This window comes from Neophocaena asiaeorientalis, unplaced genomic scaffold (assembly GCF_003031525.2).
Source record: "Neophocaena asiaeorientalis asiaeorientalis breed wild unplaced genomic scaffold, Neophocaena_asiaeorientalis_V1.1 scaffold521, whole genome shotgun sequence".
In the NCBI taxonomy this organism is placed as follows: Eukaryota; Metazoa; Chordata; class Mammalia; order Artiodactyla; family Phocoenidae; genus Neophocaena; species Neophocaena asiaeorientalis.
In genome coordinates, this window is record NW_020174712.1 from 3104282 (window position 1) to 3129080 (window position 24799).

General features: G+C 38.4%; 1 protein-coding gene across 4 annotated transcripts in view; it reads right to left on the reverse strand.

Annotated features, from left to right (window-relative positions):
- Positions 1 to 9864: 9864 nt before the first annotated feature.
- The window catches only part of SORBS2 (sorbin and SH3 domain containing 2), a 205853-nt gene continuing 190918 nt past the window's right edge, over positions 9865 to 24799 (reverse strand). For 3 of the 4 annotated variants that reach the window (XM_024760020.1, XM_024760016.1, XM_024760018.1), the window contains 3 exons: positions 17918 to 17967; positions 14123 to 14229; positions 9865 to 12010 (listed from right to left, as the gene is read on the reverse strand). In XM_024760020.1, the coding sequence (XP_024615788.1) occupies positions 11949 to 12010; positions 14123 to 14229; positions 17918 to 17967 (219 nt within the window). In that variant the 3' untranslated portion in view covers positions 9865 to 11948. The remainder of the gene's footprint in view (positions 12011 to 14122; positions 14230 to 17917; positions 17968 to 24799) is intronic. The other variant, XM_024760019.1, reaches the window with a different exon arrangement.

Sequence of the window (24799 nt, forward strand, 5' to 3'; positions counted from 1 at the left end):
TGTATGTATATATATATATATATATATATATATATATATATATTTCTATTAACCAGAAGGTGGCGATTTGAAAGCCACAGTAGTTAAGAAATTACATATTTTAGGCTTTTTAAACTTGTGTGTAAATTAAATCTTTGACTTCATTACAACTTTTTCCTCACATCAAAAGAAATACATCTTAATTATAAGAAGTTAAAAAAATAAAAGTATCTGTAATCACTGAAGATATGCCCATAGTCAACATTTTTGTGAATATTTTTCTAGTCTTATTTCAGTGTCTATACAGTCATGTGTTAGGTTGAACCCTATGAAATGACTGGTATTTGACTGTTTTTGTCTTATAAAATTGTTATTTCATAGGGCAAACCTAATACATTTGTTTTAGGTACACACACACCCCTGTATTTTCTAGGCATATGTAAAAATATACATTCTTACAAAAATGGGATCACATTGTTTTGTAGCATTTTTTCACTTAACAATGAATTGTGAACATGTTTATACATCACTAAATAATGTTCCATGAGGCTTTTTAAAATGATTACATGGTATTCTATAGTAAAAAGTGCCACAATTTAACAATTCCCCTATTGTTAGATATTTAGGTTTTTTATAATTATTTGATGTCAGATATAACATGACAATCATATTTGTAGCTAAAAATTTGAACTCATTCATAATTATTTGTGGTGACTAAATATATATAGAATAAATCTATAGAAATAATAAAGATATATTAGAAATATATGTATTTATATTATTATTATTTATTGTTAAATATATATGTAGAATAAATACAGTGAAATGGCGTTATTAGCAATGGATATATAGTACTTACAAGTTTTTGTTATGAATTGTCAAATTATCATTGAAAAATTTTATCTAAATTGATAAAATGTAAATTTATTCCCACAAACATGATAAGGAAACGAACTTTTGCATGGTTGCCAATTTGCTAGATAAAAAATAATAACATTTTATTTTTGATTCCTGGGATTGAATAATTATTTATATGCTTAATACTTCCATGTTTATTTTGTCTTTATCTTTTAAAGAAAACTGTCTCCTCCTGCCCTTTGTTTTGTGCTGTATGAATCTGCCCAGAAAGGAGACTGAGCTCATTGTCTGGCCTCAAGTCACTAATTCCTGTTCCCTCCCCAAGGGCAGAATTTCTCGCCTCAGAACCAATGTCTTTGAATTTCCATTTCTTTTAGATCCATATCCAGTTGCCACTCAGTCTGCTGGTATTTCAGGAAAACATTTCCCCTAAAGATTTCATGGACAGTTTAGAAATGGAAGGAACTTGATGATTCAATGGATTTTCTTCATTTTACCAATGAGGATATTGACCTTTTGGCCATTTCAATAACTTTCAATGTCACAGATCAGATGAGGAGAATTCAGGGCCCTATAATGGCGCTCTAGGCTTCTAGTCTGGTTGTATAATACATCCATCACCCCCAGTTGCACTATGGTTTCTGCAGATAGACTAGATCTCTGTGTTGGAACCGTCAAAATAGCTCATGGCTGGTAGCACTTTATCCACATTTCCTGCTCTGTTCTTTTTCTACTTCTAGCTTCTAACTCTGATTTTATGTCACTTCCTTCTTAAGAACAATTAGCTTATATGAAAAATTACAATACCTCCTGTTTTATATGATACAATATATGCTTTAAAAAATCTTATTAATTAAAAACTTTTTTTTAATGCTCTATTCTGACTGTCCTCTTCAAACATCTAGACTTTAAAGCTTGGTAGTGCAGCCAAGAGGAGCATTTACAAGTAAATCCAAATGTTTGATGCTAATTAAATCAGTGAAAATGGTAACTTCAAAAGGAAAAGAAGGGCAGGGAACTAGCCTTTATTTAGTGCCAACTATGTGTTCAATTCTGCTTTTATATTTTTATCTCCTTTACTCCTCAAACATTATGTGGTTTTTTAAATTGTATCCATTTGCAAGCTAACTGAAGTTGTCACCAGTTCAGGGCCACTTCCTTAGAAACCTGAGTCTGAATTTGAACAATATGCATTTCATACTGTTTTACTGATTTGTGTTGGCAAAGCAAGGCGTTTGTTCTATTATACTTTTTCTTTTGGTAAATTCTGAATTCCAGAGCGATCCTCAAATAATATGTCATTATCAGCACCCACACACAGTCAAAAAGGAGGCTTAGCTACATTTGGATTTGAAGTTTACACTGTGGTCTTCGTTGTTTCTTTAAATCTTTTCTTGCTGGGAAAAATAGCTCCTGAGGTAGGAATATTATTCACGAGCCCATTTAGAAAATAGGTCATTTCATCTATGCATCATCAGTGTTGAGAAGTATGCTGTGGTTTTCAATACAGCTGTCTAGCAATTTATCTTTAATAGTGAAAGAAATACTAAGCCCATTAATCCCGGGGCAGATGTCTGCTAAGCATGTTGTCATATCATCTGACAGCTGACCAAAGGCATAGCTGTGTGTGTTGAGGGATGTTGGGTGGGTGGGAAGACTAGATAGCCCTAGCTCAGAGTTTATAAGCATTTTGAGATTCTTTCATTAGAAGAGAGAAGGAGAGAAAGAGAATGAGGGAGAGGGAGAGAAGATTATATGTTAGGGGCCTCATTATAAATACTTTGAACAAGTAGGCACAGTGTTTTTCCTAGGGAGTAGGTCAAAGATCAGCTTGCTAATTCTAACTCATTTCTGTCTGCCAGTAACTATCTTTCTTAGCTGAAGAGTTGGGGAGAAAATGCCAGTAATTCTAGGCAGAAGCCTATACTATCAGCAACTCTGATAAGCTATCTAACAACTGCTTTGTTTGTACAGGAGCAGCCTTTGAAGGGGGTATTCTTACTAAAAAAGTAAGCCTACAGATGGCCAACAGACACATGCAAAGATGCTCACCATCTTTGAATTAAACATCTTCTCTCGATATTGAGTCACCAAAATGAGCTCAGTGGAATGATCTAAGAGTTGTGTCTTGCTGTGTCAGAGCTCTGTGTCTCAGGCCCCAGGGGTGCTTAGTTGAGAAGTCGGCAGCATTCAGTCAGGAATCTTCAAGCCAGGATGCCTTGAATGTGTGGTCTTGATATCCTATTCCTTATATCAAAACGCATCTGCAGAAAAGCCCAGGGGTACTGGCTCAAATACAGGCTAGCGTTTTTTGAGCAACAAAAGTAAAAAAGTGCTACGGGTTGGCATTGCATTAGAGACCCAATAAAATCAATGTTTATGCCAATCTAATTCTGAGACCAATTTTAATTGATATAGTTAAAGACTAGTGAGTGAGTTTTTAGAAAAGGTATGCTGATTCCTTGCCATTTTTTGTCCAAGGGAATTTTTCCAGGATAAGTATTATCTATAAATTCTTGAGCCTATACCTCATTATGACCTTATCAATACTTACACCCTTAGGAAAAACATTGATATTTCATGAGTACCCAGTCAACAACTTTTGATATCATTAGCTTTCATTGTCTACCTTTTTGTAGTTTAACTGTCCATATGTATCATAGTGCATATCTCTCTCTTTCTCTCTCTCTCTATATATATCTAAATGTCTATAGATAGATAGATATTTATAGATAGATAGATAAATAGATATTTCTTCACTGGCAAACAGAGTTGATTGAGTGTTTCAATACTATCTTCTGTCCCTTGTGGGAAGAAAACTAGCAGGCTGCTGACACTTCCTTTGAAGGGTCTTTTCAGTGTGTATTTGAGATTACTTCTTGAAGAAGATCATTGAGAACATACGATGAAACAAAGTAGATCAAATAGTCTGGTCTTGTGGAATTAGGTGCCAACTAGAGATCTCAAAGGAGCCTGAGAGCCCAAGGCATCATCTGAAGAGATATCGGTATCTGTGTCCTTTCTCTTTTTTGTCTCCTCACCTCACCCTTTCCACGCTGTACAATTATAATTTAGAAATGTTCTGTGCTTCTCATTGAGGGTGTAGCCATCATGGAAGCAGCATTTGCAAAACTTGGGAACCCAGGGTTTTGAAAGGTTAATAAGAGAATAATACAGAAATCCCTGGAGCCTATGGAGACCTAAAAGTCTTTGAATATCTTCTCAATAGACCCCATACAGAGAGCTTCAGCCACTAAGATGAGTTCAGCCAATTTGTCAGAAGGAGATGGTGCGTCAATACCTAGTCTTATCTTCTAAAGATTCAGCAAAGTGTTGTTTAATGACTCCATAAAGTATTTTATTACTGAACTCACTGGAGGTACTGACTGGGCTCTGATTAATGTGCAGTCATGTAAAAGACAATGGAGAAAGTTAAGATCAGAGATAGGGACTCATCTCCCTATGAAGGATACTCCTGTAGACTCAGAGCCTCTGCTGTAGGATGGCCTCATGGGGAGTTTCCTAGTCTGTGCAAGTTTGTGTGTAATTAACAACGAGTAAGAAGATCTTGGTAAAATTTTACCCGTCTGGGAACTAGAATTTTTTCTGCATTACTGAATATACCACTGGTTATTTTTTATTGGGGTGTCTCTTTATGTGCATGAGTGTGTGCATATGTGTGTGTGTGTGTGTGTGTGTGTGGTATGTGTAGGGGAGAGGGTTCTCTTCTCTGTGAAGGCATAAGCTGAACTATTTAACAGTTATCCTCTGTTATATCTTGTTTTTATATGCAAATTTCAAATTGAGGATGGGGGTTGGAGGATGGGGAATTTCCATGTTGTCACCCCTCTGGGGCAAGATATTTTTTCTGTATTTATCACCCATCAACAACTGGGGAGCAGAGAAGGAGTGGGGATGAGTGGCCCCAAGAGAAGGACTGTACTGTTTTCCTAGGGCTGCCATAACAACATACCACAGAATGAGTGACTTAAAGAAATTTGTTTTCTCACAGTGTCTGGAGGCTGGAAGTCCTAGATCAAGGTGTTAGCAGGGTTGGTTTCTTCTGAAGGCCTCTCTCCTTGGCTTGTAGATGGCCATCTTCTCCCTGAGTCTTTACATGGTCTTCTCTCTGTGCTTATCTCTGTCCTAATCTCCTCTTCATGTGAGGACACAAGTCATATTGGATTAGAGCCCATCCAATGATCTTATTTTAACTTAATTACCTTTTTAAAGCCCCATCTCCAAACACAGTCACATTCTAAGGCACTGGGGGTTAGGACTTCCACATGAATTTGAGGAGATACAATTCAGCCCATAACAAGGACTGAGCTCCTCGTTTTGTATTTAAACACAGTCACTATTACTAAAAATGTTGACTAGAGATGAGAATATTCCCACCCTTTTATTCACCAGGAACATAGGTGTGACTCTCATATTGTAGGTGGTGTGAATAATTAGAGGGGCACAGTTGGATGCCTCAAGGGAAACCTAAGGAGGTGGCACTGTCAACTTCTCACTCAGAGTTCAGGCTAGTCTTGTCATAAGTTCCGTACCGTCTTTGTGTCTTTGGGAAGGAGGTGAAGTCTCTCCTTACCATCTGTGGGACCTCTGATCAGGTGACTGATTTCTGAACTTAATCTACCCTCCCATGCCCAGCCCTTGACTCCACCGTAGGAGAGACCAGCCTCTCTGCCCTGGATGGGCTTCAGTATCAGGTTCAGATGCTTTCCCAGAGGCCCCATTTTGCTCAAGGGGATTTTCCACAGTTTAATGTTCATCTGTAAGCCCTTGTTTAGTTGGTACCTTGTGCAACCTCACTGACAATCTTACTCCTGGCATCCCTGGCCTTTATGCACCAGATGCCAAGAGCACCTACATTTGTGACAACCAAAAATGTCTCCCTACATTGCCTTATGTCCCCTAAGAGAGGGACAAAATCACCCTGTGTGAGAAGTACCGTGTTATACGTTATGAAAATATTTTAGATCTAACTTTTCTGGAATGTATCTACTTTCAAAATAAATTATTATCTGTTCTCTCAGTTTTGATTCAACACTTGTACACTTAGCTAACTCCCAGGATGGTTCAGATGCTGTATCCAACTGCTCTGCAGTTTATACATTTCTCATTTTAATATCTCTCTTCCTTTAGCTACCCCTTAGCTATAAAAATGCCTAATGCATGTGATGGCTTATGGCAAGGAGATAATAAATACTATTTTCTTCTCTCTCTTTATCTTTTCTTTCCTTCCTCTACCAATTCCTCAGATTGCAACAGATTTTCTAGCCTAGCGGTAATTCTGTAGTTCTTGCCTCTTGGCTTTGTATTAATTGCATTTTCATGAATCCTGGGGATTAACTTTGGCTTTTTCTCACTATTTTTATAAACCTTGGTAATGTTGAAATGACTTGAAACATGATTTATTCACTTTATTTCAGAGTCCTGTTCAATGTTAAGTGTAGGTTGTAAAATAATATGTTCAGTATGATTCTACTTTTGTTCACATACTAAACACACTCACATACTAAACACACACACACACACACACACACACACACACACACACACACACACCACGCTAATACACATGTGTAGAAAACACTCTGGAGGTATATGTTCCAAATGGTAATCTTTACCCTAAATGAGACCCTTAGTGATTACATGTTTTTTCTTTTTGCTCATTTATATTTCCTAATTTTTCCTACAATATACATCTGTTGCTGGTGTAATTAAAAAAGACAAAAATGCTTTACAAAGTCATTCTCAAGCTTTCTGTATGATCAGTGCAAGATTTGACACTCATCCACGTGTGTTATTAATGGTAACAAGAGTTTTGTTTGAAATGGCACTTATTTTTGGAAGACACCAGGACAACTGAGTCACCCGTTGTATTTTAGGGAAAAGGATGAAACAAGAAACCCCAAAGGAACAGGTGAAGATTCACTAGGCAGATTTCTGTCTTGTACTGAAAGTTTTTTGGGTCAAGATATATGTATGTGCATGAGCTCAGATGGAACTTTCCTGAGCTACGGAAGGGCTGAATTTAGCAGTGAGCTAAAGCTCTCAGGCACTTAGCGCATCATCCAGCAGAGAATAGCTAGTGTGTCCTGGGGCTTTGTATACTGAAAAGAGGTCCAGTAAGCACACCATGTTCTTAGAGCATGCTGGCCTTGCCTGTCTCCAAATGGCTCCACGATAGCAAGCATTTCCCAAAGCACCACCAGCTGCCAATGTGACTCACAGGCAACAGCCTCTAGGATCTTCATGAATCACAGCTCACGGGCAGACTCCTGCTCAGCTGAGACATGTCAGTAATTGAAATTATATCCTCACTGGTTACTGTGTACTTTTAGAAACCCAAATTAGCTTTCCTCAGGGAAACACTGTTGTGCTGGGCAAGGCATACACCTGTTTCTCATCATCTTGTGCAGAGCTCGATGCTGTGGCAAGCGCCTGGCCATTCATGATGGCAGAATTTGCGAGAGGGAAGTGGTGGAGAGGGAGGGAGGTGGATGGATGTAGTTGTTTGACTTGGAGTGCATAATCTGATCAAAAGTGTTTAGCACCGGGCTTGGCTGGCTTAGAAGAAAGAGTACAAGCCTGGTAAATAGATACCAGGTTTTGAATCCAATTTCCATCACATATTTTGTATTAACATCTTAGAGCCTCAGCTTCCTCATCTATAAAATGGGCGCAGAGCAGATTTCTTCTTAGATTTGTTGTGAGGATAAAGACATGGAATACTTGTAAATAACACATATGGCAGACAGATATAGCAGACATTCAGTGTTCCTTTCCCTCTATTCACTTTCTAGGTTTGTTGCTGACAATTGGAATAGACCAGGGGTTCACAGGTTTTTTTTTCTATAAAGGGACATATAGCAAGTGTTTTAGGTTTTGTGGGCCAGGAGGCAAGATTGAGGATATTATGTACATACTTACGTTACAGAGAGAAAACTAATTTCCACCAATTTTTAATTGATGAAATTCAAGATATAATAATAATAGGTTAAAGTTTTTCTAATATAGACCGACCAGTGAAAAGGGATTCTTTTTCTGGGGACACAGGATTTCACTTAATTGGGGCTCAAAGTTATCATCAAATTTATTGCCCATGTTCATCTGTACAAACCATTCTTAACTTGCAGACCAAATAAAAGCAGGTAGCAGACTGAATTTGGTCCACAGGCTATAGTTTGCTAATTCCTGGTGTAATCCGTTTACCGCTAATGCCAGTCTCTGCTTGTGCTCTAAACAAATCATCCATGATAGGTAAATAATTTGAAATCATAACTGCTACATAAACAACTATCGGAGGGCTACCATCTGGAAAGGAAGATGAAATAATTCAACCTTTAAATAAACAGGCTTTTAGAAGCTGACCGAGTGCTTATTCTATTTGATCAATTTGTGGCTGCAATCTGGAAAGCACTGGGAAGAAATTATCAAGCCACGCAAAGTGACCACCTACGCACAGAGATCAAGCAGTGGACCATGATGGAAATAGTTACTCACACAGGTTCTTTCTGCTTCCTGTCAAATAAGAAATGGACATGCCTGTTTGTAGTAATCCCTCTAAAGCGGGGATTAAAATTTGGCACATAAAATAATGAGGGTCCCTTCCTGCTGCCCTTCTGCTGACCTGGCTGGCCAGTTAGTGGACAGATGTGAGTCCACAGCAGATTGGGGCTGGTGAGTAGAGACGGTGCTTTACGGGGATCGTTGTATTGGATTCACAACGATGGATCCAACTCCACCTACCAAGGTGGCCATCAGTGGCACAAATGAGATGCACTAAGGAATTTTTGGTGTGTATTGATGATCGTGCATTGACATAAAATCAAGTAAAACAGGTCACTAAGCATCAATTTTTGCAGCAAAAATAAATCCATTCTACCCAGAATCCTGGCATTCACAGTGAGGAAGCACGGCAGGAGGGTCGAACTGTGGCTGTAGCTGTTCTGGAACCTACAGCAGTGCCTGGCTGGCTGTGACAGAAGTCTAGGCACAATGAAAAGCTGTTTAGGGATTCTTGAGCCCGGGGCTTTGACAAAGTTTCTGCTGCATCTCAGCAGACTCTACAGAGGAGCAGATGATAAATTCTCAGGTGGGACAAGGGAATCCAGATTTTGATGCATGTGGTTTTAAAATCCCAGATTTATATTTCTAGCGTGCCGAACACTTGGCAACAGATTCTCTTGGAGAGAGTAATGACAAGCAACCTCTGAGTATACCAACAGCATCCTTCATTTGATCAGATTCAGATTCACCTAGTTAAATTACCCATAAATGTTCTCATGAAAACAGGAACGAAAGAATAATATGGGTCATATTCTTTCTACAAAGGGAACATGTTTTTGTGGAAAGCTAATACATAGTGGAAACTATCCAGTGGAACAGAGGGGATCAGGGTGGGTATTAGGATGAAGCAACATGATAAGACATTGTTGATAACTGAATTGCCAACAGAGGAACGTACGTGTTTCTGAATACCTGAGTGATAGATATGGAAGAGGGCTGAAGCACATAGAGCAGAGAGGACTACGCTTTATTAGAAAGGATCCAACTAGAAGAGCTAGTTACTTACTATCTATGTAAGATAAAGGGATGACACCCAATGGCAATGCATAGTTTGAGATTCATTGAGATCTTGTGAGTGTTAACAGTGTCTGCCATGCCAATGGTGATAAAGCTTTTTAGGGCAACTGAAGAAAGGTGAATTTGGAAAGTGCTTACAACTTCTTGTAACTAAATTCTTCTTAGAAAAATAGCTATCTTTGAGGGAGAAATATTTTAAAATGTGTTGTTTTAGCTGAAGAGCAATGTTTAGCCAAGGAGTATTTAGCAAATGAGCTTTGGTGATGGGTTTAAAAAATATTTCTTCTCTGAGCTTATGCAAATGCATCTTTTCTCCATTTGCGTGTCAAGAGAACACAGAGCAAATGCATTTCCTCTGAGGTTTATCTAACAGATTGGGATAAAATACACAATTCATGTAAGGATAAATGTCAAGAAGAAAAACTGAAGTATGCTTCCAAGCAAAATTTATTAGATGTCTATTCAAGAAAAACACAATGACCTTTGCTTGTAAGAATTCAAAGTCAATTACCTAAAAGCTAAGTATGAATATTTTTCCTTTTAAAATCAGATACAGAGAATAGAAACATTAATTTTTCTTAAATATGACAGGCAACAGATATTGAATTTTTTCCCATAAATGGCATCAAAGGTAATTATTCATTTATCAGCAAAGCTGCATGCAGTTGACCTAATTTCAAACCCAAAGCCTTTAAAATATAAAGCTGGCTGTGAACTTGACAGTAATCAAGGTAGTAATCAAGGCTAATCAAAGATGTTTCTTTACCTTCTTTTTAATGAAATTCCTCTCTAATCGGTAGTTATATACATTTCAGTTTGGCTGCTAAGATGTTTTATGTTCATAAACTTTTGCAGAAGTGCTGTCTTACAGAATTGCACTGTCAAGGCATAATGATGATTTGTGGGAGATGTAAAGGGTAATCTGTTGAAAGTGTTTTAGCTTAGTTTAAAGGAAGGATAAAGACCAAATTAGGAAATTCCCCTGTTTTCTCAACAACTAAATAGTCCATACAAAAAATGAGCAAACATCTGTACAAAATTCTAGAGTCTACATGCATTGTGAAAAGATCAACCACTGTTCACAGAAGAAATGCCATAAAAAGTTTTGTCTATATGGTGCTCAGGATCCAAATATGAATAGTTCTTATGCAAAGTCATAAGAAATACAAAGCTAGTTCTCGGGGTGTAATTCAGGCACTGTTAAGCACATTAAATCTTTCAGGTCCCAATATCATCTTCAAGGTTTCTACTGCAGGGCAGAAAATTTAACCTGAATGATTTAACATTGCTTCTAAAAAGTGCCTAATGTATTCTGAGGAAATATTTTACACACACTAGGAAAATCAGGCTCAACATATCCCTGTCCTCAAATGTAGCCAGGATTCTGAGTTCCAGAGAAGAAAAATAATTATCATAGTAAAAATAATTGTACTAATCATAATCCTTACTAAAACCAGCCTTAATACTTGTGATACTTCTGAAGTACTCTATTTCTATAAAATAATATGTGAGATTCTTTTACATTTCCATAAATGTACAACATATCTTATGGATTGTCTGTTCTCATACAATCTCAAATGTGTATGTGTACACACAGTGAAATCTTACCTATGAATATTGCTTACAGATGCTTTCAAGTGTCTATGTTAGAATGATTCTTTGCACCTCTCACTAACACTGCTTTTATTTAACTTTTATCAGATAAATAAAACACTAAGAGCTCATTGTTCATGATGCTGATTATTACATTTTAATATAAAATAGCAATGCAACTTTACAACACAATCGTTTTCTGTAATCTAGCTAAACCTCTTATATTCTCCTGATTATTACCAAAGGCTCTTATTCACTTATTGTTTGCACTTCTAAAAAGTACAAAAAAAAAAAAAATCCTGCAGAAGACTCCTATTTGAAACTCACATTCAATTCAACAAAATCACACTCATTCGAATTAACTTTCCTACTCTCGCTTTAGATTCTGGAATCACTGTGCATATTACAACATATAAGTGCAGGCAAACAATAGCTGAAGTACAGTTGTCGTATCGTGTAAACCAGGACACTAGGCAAACTCGTGAAAGGAAAATATACTGCCAAGCTAAGAAGGTGAAAATGCAAACCCCAGCAAGTAGTAATAAACAAGCTTCTGGTTGCCTGAGGGGAGAACATCTTTCAGAGTGGACAAGAGAGCCTCCTTGAGACACTTACTTTTTTGCCTCAACTACTCAACCGTTATTAAGTGTAATGATTTTCTTTCTGCTGCTGCATATTGACTTTTCAAAGTTTAGAGCAGACGGCAGGAATATGCACTTTCACATGGAAGCAAATCCTCCAATCTCCCCACCGCAGCGGCAGTTCCATTGCTGGTGGTTTGGTGGCAGATGGAGATGGTGATGGTGGGTGACTTCTATTGGAAACCAGAAGGCATAACAGCAGGAGGCCTGTGGAGATCTTTCAGGCAAGGTTATGCAGATGTGGTGCTGAAATGCAGCATAAATAATGGGGAGAGTGATTCACAGCCTCTTGACATAGTTCCCGGGAAAAGTACCAAAGAATTTGGTTCTTCTTGAGGTTCCTGAAAATAGAAGTGATACATGAAAGAGGGGTAACAGCCATGAAATGTCAGTTCATCTCTGTGGGCTTGAAAACTCACTAAGAGAGCAAGCCCTCAGGGTTTGGAAAAGAGAGAAAACTCACTTGAAGGGATAGGAAGACAAAGTAAGCAGTTTTATCTGTTTTGCCTGATGCCTCTGTTGCCTCTTGAGCTTAAATGCTGTGCTTCCATCACACCGGGCTGAACAGAAAAGCTCAGCCTTTCAGTCTGAGGGGAGAGACAGTCTTGCTGAGGAGGTGGGCTTTTTTTTTTTTCTGCGGTACGCGGGCCTCTCACTGTTGCGGCCTCTCCCGTTGCGGAGTACAGGCTTCGGACGCGCAGGCTCAGCGGCCATGGCTCACGGGCCCAGCCGCTCCGCGGCATGTGGGATCCTCCCGGACCGGGGCACGAACCCGTGTCCCCTGCATCGGCAGGCGGACTCTCAACCACTGCGCCACCAGGGAAGCCCAGAGGTGGGCTTTTAAGTACAATGATACTCAAGTCTGATGAGGCTCCATCACTGAGGCTGCTAGACAGGACTGAGGAGTGGAATAGGAAACGCAGCTGGGAAGTGACATTTTCATATCCAATCTTCTCAGGATAAGGCTGGCCACGTGATAAGGTAGGATGGAAAAGCACCACAGCAAGGCTTGGTTCTGGGAGCAGGACGTCTGTCACAGCTCCTCAGCACAGTGTAACGTGAAGGCTCTACTGGGGCTGCCATCACTCTCCAGTTCTATTATCTCATACAAGATCACGCTGAGCACCACAGCATTCATTTACAAATAGCGCTGCCAGGGTCCTTCATAAAATATAGAAAATTTGAACTATTTACCAAGTCACTAAAGAAAAGAAAGATAGACCACTACTAGTGGGCGGGGGTTCTATCACTGGGCATGTTTCTAATATGAGGAATAAAACCAAATGCATAAGCGACCATCATTATGATCGCCTTTGGATTAGAATAACATGATTTCTTTGAAACTGCTTGGAAGAGCTGGTGCACTAAATTCTTCCTTATGATTTCCAGCTCACGTAGAGCGAACAGGGTCTCTACACTTCCCTTCCCTTTTGCATTTACTGTCCTGGTTTGATGGCTGATTTTCTTTATCCCTGTGTAGGTAAGCCATTTTACCTTCTTCTAAATGGGGGATTAATATAAACAGAGGCAGAGGCTTGTGGCTGCAAATGTGGCCTTTGCTCTTATATTTCCCCACTGTTGGGCTGTCTACAGAAAGCCCTTATTCCCTCACCTTTTGTCTCCTCCATCCTCCTATGCCTCTGATTCCTCTTTACCTCTTTCCTCTGTGACTTAGGATATGATACTCTTGTCTACAAAATTTTTCTCAGAAAACCTCTAGTTTTCTTTTAAGACGGTAAGAATGGGATTGTTTTTTAAGTGGTGAGAATGGAACTTCTACTTGGACCACACATTAAAGCGAAGGTGAATCACTGGTGTTTTAGGGCACCTACAGCAGACCTAGTCATGGGTGAGTTGTTCATTTCATCTTGTTTTCTCAAATTAGATCCTCACTGCTGACGACTAACATTTACCACTCAACAAGGGTATTGGTATTTTGCATCTAGGGAGCAGTTTCGTTGTTTTTGTTCTTAGATCTCAGTCTTTCCTGGTTGGTGCTATTTAAAGAAATTTTCTTCTCTCAGTTGAACTGGAAATAAAACCAGCAGAAAATCACGTATACCTGAAGCAGTAAACACTAAACTATATTAAAAATGCAATTGCCGGGCTTCCCTGGTGGTGCAGTGGTTGAGAGTCCGCCTGCCGATTCAGGGGACACGGGTTCGTGCCCCGATCCGGGAGGATCCCACATGCCGTGGAGCGGCTGGGCCCGTGAACCATGGCCGCTGAGCCTGCGTGTCCGGAGCCTGTCCTCCGCGACGGGAGAGGCCACAACAGTGAGAGGCCCGCGTACCGCAAAAAAAAAAAAAAAGTAATTGCCTTGGGATTACATAGTGCATATGGATGTGTGAAAGATCAAAGGCATCATGAAATCAAAGAAAGCTTGACTATCGCATCCAACCGTGCAAGGGAGCAAACATAAGCAAATTACAAAATGGGCAACGTACACATACCCACAAACCATCCATCATCACATTTTTCCATCACGTCAATGACATCACTTTCTCTGAGCTCCAGCTCGTCTTCATTCCTAGGAGTATAGTTATACAGAGCCTGAAACCTTAAACAGGACAAATGGACGTGTTAAACAAAATCTTTATGCCTCTGTGAAACTACAGAAGAGAGTATAATATTTATTTTACTTTTAACATTTCTATTCTTATTAACATATTAATTAGGTAGTATAAGTCTTTGGTAAGCATGTAAAGTAAGTAGAAGTAGTTAGGCTTTCATGGGAATTAGACCACTCTAATAGCATTTCAAAACTCATAATGAGGAAAATTTATGGAAGATTCTAATATCCATAGTTGGATTAAAACATTTATAAATTGGACCTGCATTTCAATTGTCCAGTCATGGATAGCTATCATTTGGACATTAAATGATAGTACAGAATATAAAAGAAGTGATATGTGCATTATTCAGCTATATAAAAACAAGAAGGAATTACAGTTTTAATTAGCCATAATCAGAAGCAAGTAATTGCAGCTTGCAAGTGGAATTTTCAAAAGATTTTAAATTGACATGCACAAAATGTCTCAGATACAACTTCTAAATCACTGTATGGGAATTACTATAACAGAGAAGTGTTCTTTGTTTTTTTTGTTTTTTACCAGGAGGAGTTCTTTAAAGCAGTTTAGTTTCATAGTTTGCATCAGTGTAAGTGGTGATCTCAAACAGTAGGTTAGGGACATACGTTCCTTTTTAAATGGGTCTCAGATAAATTGTGTTCAATGTAAAAACTCTCAAAATAATCATATAAAAAAGAATTACTGATAGAATGCTGCCACTTTCTCTGTCTGAATTCTTTGAGAACACATATTTTGTTGACATTGATCAGTAGCAAACTCAGACATTGAATTTTTGGTAATAAAATAGCATGCATATTCATATGGACTGGCATTTTGGAAAGACACAAGTTCTAGCAGCTCGGGGTCAGGAAGCATTTGATATGCAGTGAACATGAAAGCTTCATATTACCACTAAAATATTATCAGTATGTGAGGGGAATTTTTTTTAAAAGTTAGTGAATTTGTTTCTGCCGTTCTTCATAACAGTTAATGTAATTCTGCCAATGTAAGAAAATAAGAACCACATTTCAGGGCACTGTGAATTTTTTCAAGCCAACTTTAAAAGGTTGATAATATTGGATACTGCTCAGGAACAAGAATGATTTATTTTGATTACTTCATTCAGTCAGAAAATCATACTTTGGTAGAACAAAACTATTCTATCATGTCACCTGGACTCAAACATCATGTGATAAACTGGGGCCTCGGCTTCATTGGCTTCTCTCCCTGTCCTTGAACTTTTCACATTGGGGGGTCTGGATAAAGTTGGATTGGGGGAGGGTGTATTGGGGAAAGAGCTGATAAGATATGGTGCCTAACAGCCTCTCCTAGAAACATTATCTTCCCTGGCCTGAGAGCAAAGCCTGAAATTCCAACATTAGAGATTTCTTCCCCTGTTAATATTTTGTCCTCCTAGTAAACCTTTTTAACCACTTGAGCTTCTGAGGTCTTCTATGGAAAAAGGATTCTCTGATTGTGGGGAAGGACAAAGAAAGGTAGCCTGAATCCCAGAGCCGTGTGGAAACAGACAGGAAGGTCTTGAATACCGACATTCCTTAATTTGGATGTTTGCATGGGCCAACCCTGGTTGGAGCAAATTATTCTGCTGTTTGATTTGAGGATGTTCAGGTGAAGGAATGGTATCTCTTGTCTATCCCTGGGGAAAGTTAATTTCACCATATTCCCTTTTACAATCTCACATTTGAGGGAGATAGGCATTCCTGGGCTGTTAATTCCACGGATATACATTGCATCTCTCACTTTGGGAAACACTGATTCTCTGAGCTTCTCAGGCTTCAGCCTTCACCCCAGGCACATCTCCAGCCACTCACAGAGACAGGCCTATTTAAGGCCACAAACCCCAGCTGCTTGAAGAATCTCAAGGTCCCAAGAGATAAAAAAAAAAAAAAATTGGCACGAACTCCTTCACTTTGATATGATGAAAGCCACTGTGCTTATCAGAGTTTACTTACCATTCTGGTTTAATTAGACCACCAAAAAAAAAAAAAAAAAAATTGGAAGTTTCATGGAAACATAAACAAACCTTCCGGAAATCCTCCTGCCTCTGCTGGCTTTCAAAATCAGTATTGCACGACAGGAAATGCAGTCGAATTACAATAAAAAATGCTGTTTTGAAAGATGTGTTGGTGAGATGAATGATGGTGGTGGGGTTAGGATGCCTCAAAAAGAAATCTGTCTTTTAAATAGAAAATGCCCAACCGAACTTGAAGCTCTCTCTATAACTTGCAACTTCTTCTATAACATATTTTACCATACTTCTGAATTGCAGTGACATTATAACATTATGTTCCTATTTTCACTCAAAACCTATTTCTTAAATGAAAGAGATTAAGTGATACCCATCTAATTGGCATTGTGATCAAATAGAAATTTAATAAAGAATGTTTTATGTTCAAAGCAGGACACTGAAAATGCCTTTTTCCACCTGTGAGCTCATAAACACGAGGAAGCATTAACTTCATGACATGAAACAGTGTGACATCACCTACATCTTAATTCATAAATTCATTAAAAGCTGCTGATATAATGTGTTGATAATGCAGTAAACCTAAGCAGCCTTGGGATTTATTTTTTGTGATGTGATCCCTTCATCATTTGTGTAAATAAGGAAACAAAACAAACCTTTCGAGTTACAAGTAATATTTAACATTTTTCCAAGTAAATGAAATTTTAAATTATTTGTACCTCCAAGCTATTTTTTCATAGTGTTTTCCTTAACAAATAAAACCTTTCTGGCTGTACTCCGTGAGAGCCAGTTTCAGGTTAGAGATGGTTTCCGAGGAGCATGCTTTTAGCTGAGCACCAGGTCTGTGAGGAGTGAGGTCACCAGGCCACACACCAGGCCCCCCTGGTTTGCTCTGCTCCAGGGGAGCAGAGCTTGGACAGTGGGCAGGAGGCACACTGTGTGTGCTCAAGTCAGCCTGACATGGTTTAGTCCTGTAAATGTTCCTTCCCAGGGTCTAGCTCTGCACTCAGAGTAGGCAACAGCCAACAGGAAGTGGATAACCTCTGAATATCTCTCATGGGCAAAATGGGGCAGAAAGAGACCCTAAAAGACAATGTGTGATACCTTCAGATTGATTCGACTTAGAAAGGAGAGGGGATTTGAAATAAAGTGTGAAAAGGCATTTTCCTGGTCCTCTGGGTAGTGCACATCGTGTAACTGAATGACAGTGCATGTTTTAATACTGCCATTTCCAAAAGAATGGAACTTTGGAATTATGCTACTAACTTATCACTGTAGGTCTACTTTGACATTCTCCTGCTCTTCAAATATGTGTAAAAACAATGTTAGAACATTTTCAGTGTATCTTTAAGGCTGTAGTTACTAGAATCTACGTGGTGAGTAGAACAGAGCGGGGGACAGATTCATGAATCTTAGGAATCACTGCAGCATTGGAAGGTTTTTTTCTTAGTGCATAAATCAAAGTCTTCTCCGCAAAATCACGGATTTTTTTTTCTTAAATTAGCTTCTGTTCTCTGTTGTGAAAGATGGAGACTATTGCAATTTCTCTTAATCTGGGAGATGTCATCTCATGTTAGTTACTCTGATCTCTTTCACTTGCAAAGTTGTACCATCCTCGCTTATGGTACATCAGTGGTCCATCTTGTGGGTCAAGGTTAGTCTCGAATTTAGAAGATAAGAAGAATACTTACGGTTCCCCCCCACCTTGAATGTTTTCATGAGTAAACACAGGACGCTGTGGCTGAAATGAAATGATTTTCAATGTAATCAATGCTTAAACTGGTACTAATTAAAAGATAATTTGGATAATGGCATGGCACTTTTCTTGACATTTAATATTTCCTGTTGTAAAAAACCAAGAGGAAGGAAAAAAAACCAAATAAAGGGTTTCTGCTGGATTAATAATTAAAATATTTTGAAAGGTGCTTTAAATTAAATCGAAATAACCAAGGTTCAAATGTTTTGAACATATCTGCAATCTTGTCTGCTCAAGCTTTAAGGAAGAGTCAGGGTTTAGTCCCATTGATTTTTCAAAGGCCAGGAACATGGCAAGAACATAGACACCAAACCACTAGACTGGGAAGTCTGGACACCTTCATACAACCTTATTCTTCAGCGTTTTCTCAAACAAGCAAAGAATAAACCACATTTAGTCTAACAGCAAAGTATCCACATTCATTCTAATATACTTTTCCTTCACAGACAACATTTTCACATACAGTACAGATAAACATGTCAAGAGGCAGACATGTCATGCTACATTTGAAGTTACACTCTCTGTTCTCAATGTGGAGGAAACACATGCATTTTTAAAAAGAGAAAACAGAGAGTATGAAATAGCATGTAACAAACAATATCCAGGTAACATGTAACATTTTACCTTAGAAGAGAAATATTGGTAGAAATTCCCAGTGCACTGAACTCTCAAAAGAGTTTCCTTTCTTTTTAAACTAAGCATCAAGACCAGTATCTGTAATAGATACTTATAATATTGGAAATGACAAGCCTTTGCATCCCATATATCCACATAAAAATTGCAATGAATGAAAGTTCACACATTTCTTGAATATGTAAACACAATGTAGTTTATACCGACTACCTAAACGTTACCTTTTAAGGGGGAAAAAAAGAATTTCATTTCATTCATAACACACTTCAAAAGCATTCTCTTCTAAATGATGGCTGCATGGTAAAATGAGATAAACCAGAGTTTGCATGGCAAATTGCATGGCAATTGTAAGTGATTCTTTATTGATGACTGCATTCGTTTTTAGATCCATGTCTTTAGACCTCAGGGCTAATTCCTGGATCCCGGAGTTAGGAATGGATTACTGAGAGGCTGGGAATTCCCCCTGCAGACTGTCCATAGAAACCCCATTGGTCCAAGAACGGAGGGGGACTCTGGGGCTCCTCTGAGTCTTCGAGTCTACAATCTGCTCCCTTCCTGCGTTCTTTATCCACTCCCTTCCCATCCAAGCTGTCTATCTAGCATAGTAGACTAGGTGCTTACTACTAAAACTTTAAGCTTTCAGTTAATAGTAATTGGAAATGTTTACGAACAGTATTCTTAGAAATTTCACTCAACAGTCTGTGCATGGAATATATAAGCATAAGATTAAAGAGTGGATAAAAATTATCAGACACATGTATGACTTAAGAGTATAATACCCTATAAATCAACATAAAATAACTAACAATGTATCTATTATTAGAATTATAACATATACTATTTTAAGAATGATTAAGACTAAACCATTTTCCAGCCATTTTTAAGGTCATTTAATTCAACATATTATTGAAATCAGTTTAAATGTATGAAGAGGTAAAATAAGTCATTCATAAGCCTATATCCTATTACCTTTCTACAAGTTCTCATCCAGTCATATATATATGATGTATGTCATATATATCTTATATATATATGTTTTATGCAGAAATAAGATTTGTATATATCAATTGCTATTAATATTTTGTAATTATTTCCAGTCTCCTTTTCTCAGTCTTCCTTTTCATTTTAAATCACTGCAGAATATTATTCCCTCACATATCTGTCTATATCTTTTTTGGCTGTCTTAACCATTTCTCTCTCTCTTTTGTTTTTGAAGTTCAGATTGATCTCGCCTTTTTCACTATCATAAATAACAATACCATACAATTTTCATACACAGAACTATTTTCTTGTTTTGAACTATCTCTTAGGACACATTTCCAGGAGTAAAATTTCAGGCCAAAGATTATGCATTGAAGCCGCACGATATTAAAAATGCTGGTGTTAGTTACTCAAACACACTATATTTAAAAATGCAATTAAGTAAATCGAAAATGCCATGTTTTGAATCACATACCAAGATAGCAACGGTTCTCTCGCAAAAACAATCATAGCGCAGTTTACGGTGCACGACAAAGTTATAAATAAGGAAATATTACTTGTTCTTGTCTTCAGAGAAAATCTTTTGTAAAATACATTTCATTGTGCTCTAAAAATGGTATGCCTATTTCCACATATTTAAGCCATTCTAATATTTTTGAGTTGACTAGAAGTTTCACTTTGATATCACGGCATCCAGTGCTTGGTAAAACTGGCTGGTCTAATTTCATTGCTCCCTTACGTTAAAATGTGAATGCAACTTTCAGGATTAAACTGTTCATTAACGTAAAACAATCTACTTATAAAACCCGTATAGCACCTTTCCGTTACTGTGATTACAATTCCCCTGGTTTAATTCCTTTAATTCAACTCATCTCATAAATCATTTCAATGAACCATCTCTGTGGCAATTATGAAAATTGGGCTATTGCCAAAAGTATGTGGCTTCCTTAATTCTACAGGCCTCTAAGTCTTAAGAACTTGTGTTCCTGGGTGTGTCAGCCAGTAACATCCTTGTTTTTACTCATCTTTCTCAATACTTCCTTCATATCCTTTAAAAGGATCCACCCCCACTGTTTTGTTTTTTCTGAATCACTGGTTTCCTATACTGTTCACATACTGAGGCTAGGATTTATCACAGCTTTTATTAGCAGAGAAGTTGTGTATCTATTATAATGGTGATTTTTAGAACTTTTCTGAGGTTGCTTTTGATAGGAATCATCTCCATGTGAATATGGATAGCTAGGAGGCAGTTTTAAGGAAAGATGACCAGTTACAGCAACTGAAATAATTTATTTTAAAAGTCTTTTGGGACTTCCCTAATGGCGCAGTGGTTAAGAATCCACCTGCCAATGCAGGGGACATGGGTTTGATCCCTGGTCCGGGAAGATCCCACATGCTACGGAGCAACTAAGCCCGTGTGCCACAACTACTGAGCCTGCGCTCTAGAGCATGCGAGCCACAACTACTGAGCCCACGTGCCACAACTACTGAAGCCCGCGCGCCTAGAGCCCGTGCTCTGCAACAAGAGAAGCCACTGCAATGAGAAGCCTGTGCACCACAAGGAAGAGTAGCCCCCACTTGCCGCAACTAGAGAAAGCCCGTGCGCAGCAACGAAGACCCAACGCAGCCAAAAATAAATAAATAAATAAATAAAATAAATTTATATTAAAAAATAGTCTTTGGTCAATAGAGGAATAAGCAGCACAGATACTTATGAGGGCATGTTTGTGTCTTTCCAGTGTTGGCGATGACTAACTATATGACCTTGGATATGCACCTCAGCTTCCTTATCTCTAAAATCAAGGAGGTGGACAAGTTGATGGTTTAGATCTTGTCCCCCTCAGGGAATCCATAAAGGAATCCACGTTTCCACAGATATATTTCCTCTGATACTCATTCAGTTGTCAGAGCGCTATGACAACTGGCATTGGTTAATTCCCAAGTGTCTCAGTCATGTAAAAACAATTAATTTTAAAACAATAATTAAACTTCATTTTTCAAATCAGTAAACCAAAACCCAAAGATAATTTCTTAATATCACAAGTAAGCAAGATGAAGGAACAGAACTACAATTCTGACTCTCACTCTTTATTGCATAAAAGCTTACTAAGATGGAATAGATAGCGCAGGCTTTTTAAAATCAACACCTTAATTTTTTTCCTTTAGGCAAGTGTTTATGTTCTGTATGGATACCCAAACAAATTGTCGTAGAAGGTTGTCTTTTGCCTTTCCCCCTCCTTACAACTGGGCACAAACCCTGGGGCAAAGACCTGTGAGGTATCTGCACTCTTTTGCCACCTAATGGTGAGTAATGGCAGCAACATGTTAAAAGTTGTTTTGCCTTTGGACAGCTCTCACCAAGTTGCTTCAGCCTGGATTCATTTTGAAAGGATATTTTAAAGACCACAGAGCGATGTGGAATAGATATTCATCTGTTTTTCTGACCATGTTCTTCCTATCCCACGTTTTAAATTCTTGAGAAAGGATCAGTCTTTAGCCACCAGTATTTCTGGTCTGTGTTCATTTGTATTTTCACTATCTGCTCAGGCATTTCTATTACTCATAACTTCTTAGCGGTTTTGTGATAAATATAGAAGATACATGAGTGACATTCAAGAAGCTCATATGAGCTGTGAGTTTAAAAAGATGATTTTGAAGTTAACAGATTGTAGTCACTGTGCTGGAAATTTTAAGTGAGAATTATGTCATATTTATATTTCCTTAATGAGTCTTAAGAGCACAATAAAAATTAGAAAACCCAATGAAACATGCTGTTTTTATAGAATCCTAAATATTTAGCTTTTTCCTTGGCAGTGCAACAATCTTTTTTTATCTCTTCTAGTGTAGCTATTTTTTAGTGTTGTCAAAAGCAGATACAAATGAGACAGGTTTTAAACACATGCTAATTTTCAAAGCCAGAACCAATCACAAGCCACTGCTCATAAGAAAGTTGGTTTGAAATATCCTAGAACCTTAGGTATCAGTAAAATATATACTTTTCTAGCTGAGATAGTAAGGCACAGTCTATCCTAAACCTACCTTCTTACCTGTGCTTCTGCAGAGGCATCTGGAGGATTAGCTATATCTACTATTAGGTAATTCTTAGGTAAGGATTGACCATTACTTTAAATACTAATGTGGGAAAATCTTTGAAAGAGCTATTAGCAGTTCTAGAGTTCCTATTTTTTTTTCCCAGAAAATGTTAGGTGCGGTACTTGCCAACCAGAATTAGATGAAATTCTCTTAATAACAAACAGTACCATGTTTATGTTTCTAGGCGTATTTTTCTTTCTTACCTTATACAATTATTTTAAATATTTAAATTATTTTTTAAATTGTGAAAACACAACTTTGCCTAAATCTAGAGTATAGAATATTTGTGTTCCACACAAACACATATAATAGAACATATAAGTACATAATGTAAAAATCTGACAAAGAAAAAAACTTATGGTGACCCAAAGCATACCATCTCATTGACCCATGGGAATTTATGGATGGGCCATATTAATTTTGGAAAAGTTTTCTTTTTTGGCTCTGGAAAGCCCTTCTGTGAGAATCTCTCCCAATCAACATTCCTCATTCTCTATGGCAACACAAATCTCTGCCTCAGAAACAAAATCAGGTCTTATTAGGCAAGGCGAAAAGCACAAAAATGGCCTAAATACAGAGAAGTATCTACATTCCTTAAAAACGGAAAAGGAAATCTGTCATCAAGTCCTTAAAAGCTTGCAGAACCATAATCATGTAATGGAGCATGTAAGATTAAACCAGGGTCCATCAAAATAGAAATGGGAAAGAACCGATGCAGGCAGAGATGAAAATTCTCAAACTCCTCGGCTGCCGTCCTCAGTGTTAATGGTACCAATGAGAATCCATTCATTTTCCAGGGCTGTTGATGCCATAGAACTAAGTAGTCAAAGGGAAAGTAATCTGACCTTTAAGTTCAATCAGAGCTGTCAAGAGACTGGGAGCCCCTGGAGTCCAGAGAAGCAGAGTTGGCTTGAAAGGGTCATGGAGTAAATGCGGCACATGTCAGCAGAGCAACAAGATACTTTACAACAAGGGCCATGGGTTAAAAGAAATCCACATAAACTGAACGACACAGAAGCAAGCATCCCTGGAAGGGTGTGAGTTCAGTATATGATTGGCAGCAGCTTTATTCTTTGCACTAGAAATAGTGATGGGAAAGCAGTGATTTACACGAGATGGATGTGGAAGACAACATATACCACACCCTTATTTGTACAGAGGAGAATTGGGGCATGTCTTTGTCGCTTTTGGAAAGCTTACGCACGCACATAAAGGAGAAGCTCATTGCCCAGAGACCCAGGACAGGATTTTCGTGTGGATCTGACTTCATAGCTGCTCATCATCATCAGAAAGGTCATTTCCTTTCAAGGGTACCTCCAGCCCTACTTCATTGGCAAAGCACAGCAATGACAACTAAGGAAGAGCCAGCCTACTGACGGCGGAAGGGTGGCCAGGGTGCCTGGCTCAAGGTGGGGCGTCTGATCCTACCCTGTGGGAACCGCTGAGCCCTCTGACTGGTGAACTGCAGGATCTCCAGGACATCACTGGGCTACGCGGAGGCTTACCCAAGACAAGTAGATGACTTTTTAAATCAGCCTGGAAAAGCCGTAAGAAGTTAATTAGTTCTCATCTTCATTACCCAGCCTTCAGAGGAGCTTTCCTGTTTTTTTTTTCCATGCACACACAGCATGCCAAACTCCCGAATGAGAGCAGAGCAGGAAGGGTTAACAGTCTGCAGACAGCTCTTCTGGCAGCCCAGAGTTTTCACAGCACAGGCATCAGTCGCTGCTTTACTAGGGAACTCACAGGCAGAGCAGAGAGAGATTTATAGAGGGAAGTTGGTATAGGGAAGATGTTTGAATGCAGTGTAGATGGCTAAGAACACTTACAAGAAAATTTATGTCTTTAATAGAATGCTTAACAATTGGTTTCAAGATACCCTCAGATCTGACCTGTTTTCTTTGTGTTTATTTGAATAGATGCAAGGTAAGAGCCAGGGAAATTTTGCTTCATATCCATCAAATTTCATAGACAGTGTCAATCATTTGTCACAGGTAAATTTTCTAATAAAACACATACAAAGAAAATATGGGGAATTCCCCGGCGGTCCAGTGGTTAGGACTCTGCGCTTTCACTGCCGAAGGCCCAAGTTCAGACCCTGGTTGGGGAA